Source organism: Drosophila serrata, unplaced genomic scaffold (genome assembly GCF_035046125.1).
Source record: "Drosophila serrata isolate PLE 108 unplaced genomic scaffold, ASM3504612v1 contig_165, whole genome shotgun sequence".
Classification (NCBI taxonomy): domain Eukaryota; kingdom Metazoa; phylum Arthropoda; class Insecta; order Diptera; family Drosophilidae; genus Drosophila; species Drosophila serrata.
Genome location: NW_028257063.1, coordinates 2,113,669 through 2,125,767, shown reverse-complemented (window position 1 = coordinate 2,125,767; position 12,099 = coordinate 2,113,669). Strand labels below are relative to the sequence as shown.

Below are 12,099 nucleotides of genomic sequence, written 5' to 3'. Positions count from 1 at the left end.
AACATTAAAAAATACTCACATTTTTTTAATTTTTTGACAATTTTAACCATGTAACCCCTTATAAAAAATCGAACATTTGAAAAAAAAAAAAAAATAGATTTCGACCGGACATAGCTAAATCGACTCTCCAGTTAATGCTGATCAAGAATATATATGATTTATAGGGTCGGAAATGACTCCTTCAATGCGTAACAAGCTTCTGAAAAAGGAAAAATTAACATATTCTTTATCTACCATTTATCTCATTATTTTATTTTATCTTTTCTGCTTAAATAATTATTTAATTTAAAATTTCAGATAAATATGTAAATTAATAAACTATGTATCTTTAGTATGTTATAATTGATATTACTAGTATATAAATTTATAAACAATTGGTTATTATTGATCATAAATCAATGAAAAAACATTCGTCTCACAAATCGAGCCGTAAAATAGTAAATTATTTCCGTGAAGCTCAAGGCGCTGCAGCCCAGGAAAAATCCAACCAGACCTCCTATATAAACTGTAAAATATGTATATAAATAAATAAAGTAATAAAAAAGTAAGTAACAGAAGTAAGAATCTAGTAAAACAAACCCAAAACTTACCCAAAACATCGGCAAAGGAGAAGAGGACATCCCTGCGAAGTTGCATTTTAGGATAATCAATTATTCCCCATTGAAGATTAGCTCCCAGAAACCAGACACGCGAACGCTAAGGAAAATTACAGGAAAATGTTTAAAAAATATAAACAAAATATATATACATATATAAAGAATACTTGTAAAGATAAGCAGATAACTAACAATAAAAGCACAATGAGAACAACATCATCATCATCATCTATGTACATCATCTGCATCATCATCGTTCTGGTAACAAGGCAAAGTAAGCAAAAATTGTTATTAAATGTAAAAACTTTCGCCGCACACACACACACCCGCACACACACAGCGCGAAAAAAAGTTAAACACAAAGTTTCGGTTGGCCGACGCCTCCCTTTTCCGAGCTCCCGAAAATAATTGCATATTTCAAGGCGCCCAGTTCCTGCAACTTCTGCGCTTATTATTTTTTATAGCCCCGGACTACAAATTTGATGTTTGTTTAAGGCAAAGCGCTACCAAAAATGTTCGCTCTGGCTATTCTCGCGGATTTCCCTCAGTTTTCCGGGCATTTTTCCACTTGAAATGCGCGACGCAGCGGCGTCTGCAGTTGCCACTTAACGAGCACTAGATGGCGCTTCTGTTTGCCATAAACATTTTTACAGTTAAAGTTTACTTTATATATATTTTAATAGGGGATTCGCCGTTTTTTCGTTTATTTTTTGTATTATTTTAAGCGGTCGATATATGTATATATACTTACGTAGGATTGCACAAAGAAGTTGGAGTCATCACAGTTGGCCAAACAATTGCAATTGATTTTGTATCTGTCCGATTTTAGTGAGATTATTTCACCTAAGAGGGAGGATAATAATGTTTTAAATTGTTAATATTAATAAACAATGAAATATATGGTAAATATAAAAGAAAATATTAATAAAAATACTAGAAAAGAGCACAAAATGAATTAACATGGACATGGAATAAGTTTAATAGAGTGAATTTTTCGGATGAATAGAGATCATAGAGCCTTAAGAAGAATGAACACAAAATTAAACAATAAGGTAGGGATAATGATGAATAAAACAGTATGAAAATTAACAGACAATGAATATTTTATTATATTTATTAACAGATATATGGTCTCTCTTTAAAAACACCTTCTCTATATTTCCCTTATTTTTGTACTTCTATTTCTGAGACAAACATATGGACTGCTTAGAAAGAAAACACCTTGTCCCTCTCATTAATATTCAACAAGTTAATTCCAAAACATTAATCCAGCTTATCAATGTCAACCTGTCAGATAATCTTCATTCTGCTAGCTGTCCCCCCAGCAAATTATTTCCGCCTTTCCAATTACGCAACAGGTTGAACCTGCTTTAGCCTTGACTTTTGACCATCCCCAAAGAAGGGACAAAAATTAAATTATGGTCACGTTCTGGGAAATTTCTATCCATTTTTTTCCACAACCAACAAAAAATTCAAATCGAATTTCCGGGGCTGGCTAAATATTTGCATGCTCTCGGTGGTCGCTGGAAGATGAAAATTACTCACGTTTAATTTTGACCAGGCATTCGATGCCCTCCAGTCCACAGACCGGCAATTTCCGTCCGTTTCGCACTGGAAATAATAATAAAGCATAAAGCTGCACTCGAGGAAGACAGATAATCGGGCAAAAAGGAAAAAAATAGTTGCCACTTAAACTACGACGAGTATTTAAACATTTTACGACCGAATTTGCGCCATAAAACTGGGCGGCAGCCAACCCAAGTCCCGAGCATAAAAGTTAACTTTAATGGGGGCCAATTAAGTGCAACTCTGTGTCCCGAAAATATGATTATACCCACAGCGGTTCCGGTAGAAGTGTGGAATGCAACCGCAGACCCGCAGAGCGAAAAACATCCTGCACTCGGACAGGCAGAGTCCAAAACTGTAGATGGGAACGGTCATCATGTCCTCCGCCTCGTAGTTGAAGCGACAGCTACGCTGTTTGGTATTGAAGCTGATGGAAATACGGTTAAGGTTTAATTATATATATTTTATAAAGATTTAATTAACACTACTACTCACGCTCTAGCCTCCTCATTGGTGTAAATCTCCAAGGCTATGAGCTCCACTGTCGTATAATCACTCTCTGGAAAGGTATACCTCTGCTTCGATATGCTGGGAACATCGCCAGCTCCATGCAAGTACACATCATAGGCTGTGGACAGGTTAATGATCTGGGCATAAATCTCACCGTCCAGTGGATGAACTGTAACCCGATCTCCATGGTCCAGGATACTCCAGTCACCGGAACGCCAATAGCTGACGAGAAGGAAGAAACTATTAAGTCTGGGAAAATATCAAGTGACTTTTCACCCACTCAAAGGAATTGTAGCGAGCCACCAGAGAGTTGACTGAATGGCAAATGCCAAACTCCGTTTGTGTCTCGTAAATGAACATTTTGACGGCGGCGCCGCTGCTGATTTCCGGCTCGAAGGGCCATTTCAATTCGTAGAGCAAGTCCAAGTACTTGTTACTCGGTATCCCGAACGATTTGTTCAGCGGCAATGTCTCCAAGTTGTCGTATGTGAGGCTGGCAAGTTTCACAATAAAATCACGGAAATCCTCTTGATCCTCCTCGGACTCAAACTGCTCCGGATGGGCACTGCGATTGGTTTGGGTTTGAAGGGATTTAGTTAGCCAAATTTTTACAGACAGTAAAGTGTATTAACAGAGACGGAATGAACGTAGAAGAAATGAAAACTAAGGAAATGAACAATAATAATAATGTCCTTTCTCCTTACAGTATATACTCCTCCACCTTAAGCTCATCGATCCTCTTGTGGGGACACACCGTCAACGAAGGAAAGCTAGTATTCCATACCAACTTATTTCGATCCATGGATATAACCATGGGTGAGGTCTGAAAGCGATGCCAAGTCCTCTTACTGAGCGAGATAATGCTGAATAAAGCCACGCAAATAAAGGCAAACCAGAGCATGCTGAAAATAATATAAAATCAGGGAATTTGGAATGTTAAAAAAAATGAGAAAACAAGAAAGGAAGCTAACTTCGGCACGCCGAAGTTTATATACCCTTGCAGATAGAACTTCTATGAATAAAAAACCATACAATACAAATTATATATCTTTGTGTTAAAAAACAATGAAGTAAGTAATACCTGCTTTCATTTCATTCACCTATACATATTATATTTGCAGTTTTACATTCACTGATTTGCATTTTTCCTCCACATCAAACGATCGTTTGTATGGCACCTTTATGATATAGTCGTCCGATTTTCATGAAATTTACCACAAAATTTAAGACTTAAATTAAATGCCTATACCTAAAATTTGATGAAAATCAGTTGAAAACTGAAAAGGTTATAAATTTAATTGTATTAATTTCTCGATCGTTCCTATGGGAGCTATATGATATAGTAGTCCGATTTTCATAAAATTTTATGCAAAATTGTAGAGTATAGTAAAATGGCTATATCTCAAATTTGATCCAATTCTATTGAAAACTGAAAATGTTAAAATTTTTTTTGTAAAAATTTTCCGATCATTCCTATGGCAGCTATATGATATAGTCGTCCGATCCGGCCCGTTCCGACATATATACGAGTGAGAGTATATAGAAGGCTAACTACAAAGTTTCATTCAGATTGCTTCAAAACTGAGAGACTAGTTTGCGTAGAAACGGACAGACGGACAGACGGACAGACGGACAGACGGACAGAAGGACAGACGGACAGACGGACAGACGGACAGACGGACATGGCTAGATCGACTCGGCTGTTGATCCTGATCAAGAATATATATACTTTATATAGTCGGAGGTGCCTCCTTCACTGCGTTGCAAACTTCTGACTGAAATTATAATACCCTGCAAGGGTATAAAAATGCTGCAGAGTCAAAAATGATATATGGTTTCAGGAATATAATTCGCACTGCTGTTGAATGTGCACTCTGGCATAGGACATAAAAATCTATTGCGTGTAAATTTTTGGTGTAAGCACCAAGCGAAATATTCGCGACGAAAGAATTATGGCAGAGTCAATGAACGCATCAATGCCTTTGCAACCCTTTTGCTAGTACTTCCTCCTATTTTTTCTTATATATATGATTTTTCTGGTCTTTGTTTGAGGAAGAAGGAAGAAGGCACCGCAAACAAACTGGCAGGAAGACAGACCAGACAGAAGTCGCCAAAAATCCTTTCCATTTGCTGGCGAAAATGTCTTCTCTCCACAATGACAGTTTGATGCCAGAAATGGCTCATAAAGATCTCTCGCTCTTGGCTTTTAATTTTCACCAAACATTTTCTTGCAACTCTCGCTTTATTATTATTTTCGCTAGAAAGTCTCTGTGGTATTTTTTGGAATTTTCTTCTATGACAGCTGGAGTGCTCCTGCCGTACTTTGTCTAACACCACAAAATTCCTTTTGGACATCACATATGACAGACTCATTGTCGTTCCCATTGCCATTCCCATTCCTCATTCCCACACAATTTTCCCCAGTCAGTCTGGGCCTGCAATTTATGTATTTGCTTTGTTTCATCATCTCGCCACTCATATGCATACAATTTGTGCGTGAATGAGGCCCAGTGATGCATGTCTGATGCCGCAATATGCCATGAAAGGGTGGTTTTCAGTCGGATTTTGGCTTAGAGCTACTGGATTCTCACATATTTCCATTCTACTGGAGAAATGCGATTGAAAAATGCCTGATAGAGGATAAGGAATGTCAAAGTTTTGCAAAGCTTAAAATTTAAATTAAGGCAGGGGAAGCTCAAATGAAAAAAGTGAATAATGAAATTTGAGAGATGAATATATTAATATTTCAGAAGTTTATTAAAATTGTTACTTGGAGATTTTAAAATAAATATAGAACTTTTATTTGGAGCTCTGGCTTGGTCTTATTGATTTATATCTATGACCTGGAAATAAGACAAAGAACTTGCTCTAAAGATTATATTATTTAAATAGACTCTTCAACCTTTATAATAAATCTTAAAAAGTGTATATTATAAAAAAGGGCAAAGGAAATTTGTAAGCAGAACAAAAATATATGTATTATTAAGACAAATAAATACATTAAACTAAATATCAACAACCGAACTCGTAAATTGACTTGGAGAAGTGCTTTGTCATTTGATATTTAAGATAATTTAAAGGAAAATGTATAATAGAGGGCATTTAAATTTAAAGGCATTTTAAATTCTTAAATTGGATTTTAAAATGGAAATAAAAATGATTTAAGCTGTCAGTTTAATATATGTTTAATTTAATCTTTATTTACACAATTGTGGTACTTAAATATATACTTCTAAGCTCTCAAGATGAAGCAAAAACCTTTAAAATAAATAAAACCCTTTTAACGACTTTGTTTTCGAATTTTGCATAAACTATCTATTGCTTTATTTTACACCATATTTTCCGGTTGGGGAAAACGCAATTACCACCAATGAAAGGGTTTAAGTTGAGGGCACTCGAAAGCTCGATGCCCTGCCATAGATTTACGGATGGCCCCTCCATCGAGAGGGACTTCCCCCTTGGTATATAGTAATCCGGTGCGTTCTACGCCGCTGCGTGTTTTGCATTTGCATTTGCTGTTTTCCGATTTTCCGTTTTCTGTTTTCTGTTTTCAGTTTTCAGTTTCCAGTTTTCGGTTGTGGATTATGCAATCGTGCACCTGTCGCTGTGCGGCAGCAAAGCCCTCATAGTTACCATATCAACGCTTGTGAAATTGAGGTTATCACATGTCAGCGACACAGACTCTTTCTCTCAGGTTTATGCATTTTCCCCACCCCTTTCACCTGGTGTTTTGTATATATGTTTTGTGAGCTCCCTTTCATTCAGAGCAGCTTTAGTTTTTCGAGGAGTGAGAAAGGGCTTAAGTCTGGGTCTCGGGATGGAGCTGTTCCTGGCATAATCCACAAATTTTGTGCGTCACAAGCTGATTTTTTGTCATGGCAAAAGCATATTTTTCCACCACCCCCCTCCCCCCATTTCCCATTCTGTATTTTTACATCCAAATTGTGCCAAGTGGAATTGGTCAAAGAAATAAATTTCCCATGAAAAATGTTCTACAAATCATTTTCATGAAAGCAAATCTCCTTCTCCTTCTTATTCTTGGGAGGGGAAAGTATATTAATTAAAGCTAAGCTTTTGCGTGACCTCGTTCTGCCTTTCACTGATGGAGCCCACCTTTGAACCCGGGAGGAGACCCTCTGCGATTTCCTGGGGCCAAACACCTGTCAGTTGGATTTCGTTTCTGGCGGCGAAACTAACAATAATTGTAATTGAGCCTCATGATTTTTCGGGGGGGAGGAAAATATATGGAGGGTGAAGGCACTGGGAGAAATATTTGGAAGTTGATACAAAAAAATAATAAATATCTAAAGAAAAATGGGTTATTAAACATTGAAAACAGAATAAACCAGTTGTAAGCCTCTGACCTATGCAATCTAAAATTTACCATTTTCTTAGTTTTATTTAAGATAATCATTAGCCATAAATTTAATAAATAATTTAAGAATCTTCCACCCATATATTTTTCTTTAAATTTCCTATATTTCCTGCTAATTAAAACTCAACTTTCCCTTTTATTTGTATCAGTGCCTGCTTGGCCCTGTCCTTGGCCTGGCTGTTATCCACTAATTAACCCTCAGTCGGCAGTCCTGACAGATTCCACCCACCGACCTACCTTGCTCGCATCCGCACCGGCATCCTTTTCCTCTTCCTCCTGGCCACTTTCGGTGGAGTGTTGCCAATTTAAGCCTTGCCAGGGCCAAAGCAGGCAGAACAATTTCTATATATTCCCCACCCTTCTCCCTCTCTTGCTGGGTGTGTGTGTAATCCTGTTTGTCATGTCATGTCAGTTTTAAGGATTTATTGCACCGCACAAAAATATAAATTCCAACGAGATCCAGGAACCACCTTCCCGCATCAACCGCAGCAAGAGGCGGAAGAAGATATGTAGAAAAATGTATTTCCCTTTGGAGAAAATGGTGAGTGCCTGCCAGCTGGAGGGGTGAAAATCACGCACTTCCTTTAGTTTCAGGACCTCGCTTGGAAACCCCGCACGTGGCCACAAGGCAGTCCTTTTTTAAGTCCTCGACTTATAGTTTTCGTATCGTTTTAGTTGGCACTTTATGGTCTCGAGAAAGGGGTAATCCTGTGTAAAAGTTAAACCTGCGGTCTCCCTTTTTGGCCGTAATGAGGCTTAGCCTTAATTTCGCTTGTAAATTAATTGAGTGGAAATGTTGACTGAGTTCCTGTTGTGGCCGCTTAACCAAATATTTGATTAATAAGATCAAGGGGTGAACATTTTTGAGGTTTTTGAGCAGCTAAAATTTAATTATTTTCTGTTGTGTTGAATTTGGCTCAATTTTAGGATACTTTTTGAATGGTTTTGAAAGACATTTGGTAACCATTGTTATTCCCAGCTATTTTCCTCATTAAAACCTCTGTCCTCTTATGGTTCCAATTCCATTAGCCTTTCCATTCAAATCCCCTTCAAAGGACTCACCGTTCGACGAAATTCAGGCCCAGTTTGGCCAAATAGATGAAACCGTGTATGGAGGATCCCTGCAGGAACTCGATTATGAAGGCCTGCACTTTGGCCAGACAGACAACGCGCCGCCTCTCCCGCTGGTTACGTCGCTCCAGGACCTCCTCTGGCTGAGGCTCTTGCTCCTCTTGATCCTTTGGCACTGACGGTGCCTGCCACAGCGGCGGACGACGAAAGGAGCGTATACTCCTGGTTGTTGTCCTGCCACTGCGTCCCAGCTGATTAATGGCCACGTCCTCGTCATTAGCTTTCGCAATTGTTTTGCTGCCATTGGGATTATGCTGATGCTGATGCCTTTGCGCGGTGCCGGGAAAAATCAGAAGTCCAGGTCCCGACCTCCGTTTATCCTGTGTCCCCGGCGGTGGCGATGGTTCAAGCGATGCCGTCGAGGAGGTTAGCAGGGAGTCGGAAGTGGAAGCGGATCCATGGTTGCCATCCCAACTGGTCCTCCGAGAAGAGGATGTTGTTGTTCGCACTGCTGTCGGCGAGCTGTCGTTAATTTTCAGCTGCATTTTGTCCTTCTGCAAAAAGGATTTTCAAATGCAAGTTTTAAGAAAATTAATTAGGTAAACTAAATGGGATGGAAAGGTGTTCAGGGAGGGTTTTTTCTAATTTCACGAAGTGAGTTGTTAGTAAAACTATGTTTACTATATATTCAAAGCAGAATCTAACATTTAATGAATATGTATCATTAAAGAATCAATCAATAAGTGGACACCTGCTACCAATGACACCACCCACTCTTCAGACACCTCACAGTAATCCTCTGTGGATAGCACTTTCTGCTGGATCCCAAAAGTATACACACACAGACTCTACATTACAGTGAGTGTTACACATGTGACTACAACCAACTCTCCTCCTCCCTGCACTGATTGCAGGACAAACTTCATAATTTGTCCTGCAAGCCCCCGTCGAGCATTGTAACATGGTTAAGCTCTGATTTTTTATAGCCGCACACGGCCTCTGATTCTGTTCGGTTCATTAAAATATAAATACGTCGCTTTAAATATGTTTTTGCGGTGCGGCAGGTCGGCGGCAGGTTGCAGGTTGCAGGATGCAGGATGCAGGACACGGGACAAGGACAATAATAAATCATCATCGTTGGAGATTTTAATGCGCTGTAAATTATGCCTGATGGTGGACGCAGCAGCTCGGGCGAGAGTAAATCCATTGAATGACACGAAATGCAATCAATGTACGAGAAATGGGAAAGCTGATGACCCAGGGATCGGTGGGCTATATCCCTCAGCATCAGCATCAGCATCAGCATCATCGTCATTGTGGTCGGGCATTAACTTAGTTAAGGATTTTTATTTAAGAGTGGCACTCGGTTTGGTAAAGAGATTGCGATTAAATTGGTAATTGGATGGTCCACATATTAAGGAGATTTTCACTTCGATTGGGAAAACAAGGCTATTGTTGTCAAACACTTAATGTGTGAAGAATATATATTAAATCGGTAACTTAGTCAATTTTGGCTTAAATTTTCGATATATTCATCTAGAAGCCTTTGCTTTTGAGTTGTCAAACTTGGGTATGGAAAGGAATTAAAAGCTGCTTCCTTTGGGTTTGTTTTTCTCAGCCTCAAGTTTGTGTTAGATTTTAATTGTTTTTTTTTTAGGAAACTTGATCAATATGAGCTCTCCGGATACCATGCTGTATCTGTGCACCCACTGCTTTCGCAGATTTCCTTGGGTCGCTCTCAGCAAGCAGGAACATCGCTGCTCCCGGTGCCGTCTTCCCATAAGAAGGTGCGCCATCTGCGATCAACGTTTTGAGCCACGTGAAAAAGAACATTTGTACTGCAAACGCTGTGATTACAATTTAATGAAACATGCTGCCGTGATGCCGCCATCAATGGTGAAAGCCACCGAGGAGGATCCTGATGGATATAGGAACCGGGACGGTGCCTCTGTCACCGAACGCTGGAAGGAGATTCAGACTGCTGCTGGCATCTATGATGAGGAGTTTTCGGACCCTTCACCTTCGCCATCACCATGAGTTGGGAGTAATTATGAAAGCTATATAAATTTATTTCTAAATAAATCAATTTTCATATATTTGTAAAGATTTCTTGAATTCCAACTACTTTTGCTGCAAGATTATATATGATATATAGGGTTGGAAATGATTACAAGCTTCTGACTAAAATTAAAATACCCTGCAAGGATATAATTATAGATATCCATTACCTTTCCGCTGCAATACCTAAAAGAAGCGATCAGTAGAGCTCAAAAAGTAGACCACAATCGAACAATCCACGGCCAATAAGGTCCCCCGGAGTGTCCCCCGGCTAGATGAGCTGGACACACATCAAAGGCTTCGCCGGAGAGTGTCCAACTGCGTCCTTAAAACTGGATTAAAATTTCATTTAAATTTGCATTTAAATGAGCGTCGAACACTCAAAGTAAATGACCCCACCAGGCAGGCGGCCGGTCTCTGGCTATCTCTCTGTGGAATCCACTCCACAATCCAGCCAGGGACAAAGGTCCAGACGCGAACTTGTGCTTTTCCAGACTCAGACTCAGACATGGGCGGAGCAGACCCCCCTTTTTTCCTCGCTGCACATGGGCAACATTAAAACCATACTTTTTTTGTTGAATTTTTCAACATTTCGTTCTGTGCGAATGCGAATGAGAAGGCGACTTTCCCCAGCAGTTGATTACCTTTGGCAGTTGATATCGGGGGTGGAGTTAATATATATATTGGGAGTATATATATATATTTAAATGGGAGTGCAGCTTAAGCAGCCAAGTCTGCTGCTGCCACTTTTAATGGATATTGTTTAAAAATGTAATATTTTGCAATTAAATAAAGGCATTTGCACTGACCCTTGGCCTCACCCATGGCGACCTCAATTCGACTCGATTGCCAAACATTGCACATGCTTTTTATTTCTCCTCTTTATTTTGTATTTTTTTCTCTGTTAAGAATACATGTGCGTTGCTGCCTTTTGCATGTTAATTAATATTGCAGAAACGCTTAAAGGACATTTTAATTGGCCTTCACTTTGTGGGCCCTACGAATTGTTATTGGTCCAAAAGGTAAAGAAAAGAATCTGCAGGCTATGGAAACCCATTTAACTCAGGGCTTAACCAACTCTGGATGTGGCAATGGAAAATGAGAAGACAAGCATTGGGAAATTAAAGTCCTGGCAAAGGATTAAGCTAGAAAAAATGTGTCAGCCAGGTGGATATAAAAAGGGAAGAGTTAACATTAAAGTTGAAGACTCGAAGAAATGGAAAGAGGATTCAAAATATATTTTTAAATTTTTTTTAAATAGCATGTATGAGTAAATTTGTTGTTTATCATTGTTCAAAGTATCCCAAATATTTTGAGGTTAAAATTTCAATAAATGAAATAAAAATAAGCATTAAGAATGTTTTTTAAAGAATAGCCTTAAGCCAAGGTAAACCAGAAATTATTTATCTTTTTAACCATTTAATTTAAACATTTCTTCATAACAATAATCCATAAAAAAACCAATAATAATCAATTGATAATAGGACAAGTAACCGCACGTATTCCCTACCAAAACCAATTCCGATCAATTTATTCACAAACTGAACGAACAACGATTCCTTTTAGCCAGAAGTTTTTGCCTCGAAACTATTGTCGCTGTTGTTCACTGGTTGAAATAACAAATTTTCCAATTTATTTCTTGATTTATTTTCACGCCAATTTCTTGGCTTTCGTGTCCGCCCTCAGCAGCAGCAGCAACAAACAAACATGGCTTGACATTTGTTTATTTATTTGGCTTCATGTTTTGTCTTGTGCCATTCCTCTTCATTGTTTTCCGCAGCATCTTACCCCCTTTTTGCGTGAAATCACGAATGAATGAATGACTGCCCCGGCAAACGCCATGAATATTCATGGGCCATGCCACCAGACACAACACGAATAACCAGCGCAGGACCAACAAGGAGGTGGAGCAGGAGCAGGAGC

General features: G+C 38.9%; 2 protein-coding genes across 2 annotated transcripts; one reads left to right on the top strand and one right to left on the bottom strand.

Moving 5' to 3' along the window:
- Positions 1 to 395: 395 nt before the first annotated feature.
- ppk9 (pickpocket 9) lies at positions 396 to 8,663 on the bottom strand. The gene is made up of 9 exons (XM_086827373.1): positions 8,110 to 8,663; positions 3,377 to 3,574; positions 2,953 to 3,237; positions 2,658 to 2,894; positions 2,405 to 2,589; positions 2,142 to 2,207; positions 1,348 to 1,439; positions 591 to 696; positions 396 to 505 (listed from the first exon to the last, which is right to left on the bottom strand). The coding sequence occupies exons 1-9, from the start codon at positions 8,661 to 8,663 to the stop codon at positions 396 to 398; spliced, it is 1,833 nt and encodes a 610-aa protein (XP_086683499.1).
- A 957-nt stretch (positions 8,664 to 9,620) lies between these two features.
- LOC110177786 (protein FAM76A) lies at positions 9,621 to 10,219 on the top strand. The gene is made up of 2 exons (XM_020944654.2): positions 9,621 to 9,721; positions 9,776 to 10,219. Exon 2 carries the CDS (start codon positions 9,790 to 9,792, stop codon positions 10,153 to 10,155), a length of 366 nt encoding a protein of 121 aa, XP_020800313.2. The 5' UTR covers positions 9,621 to 9,721; positions 9,776 to 9,789; the 3' UTR covers positions 10,156 to 10,219.
- The last annotated feature ends 1,880 nt before the right edge of the window (positions 10,220 to 12,099 follow it).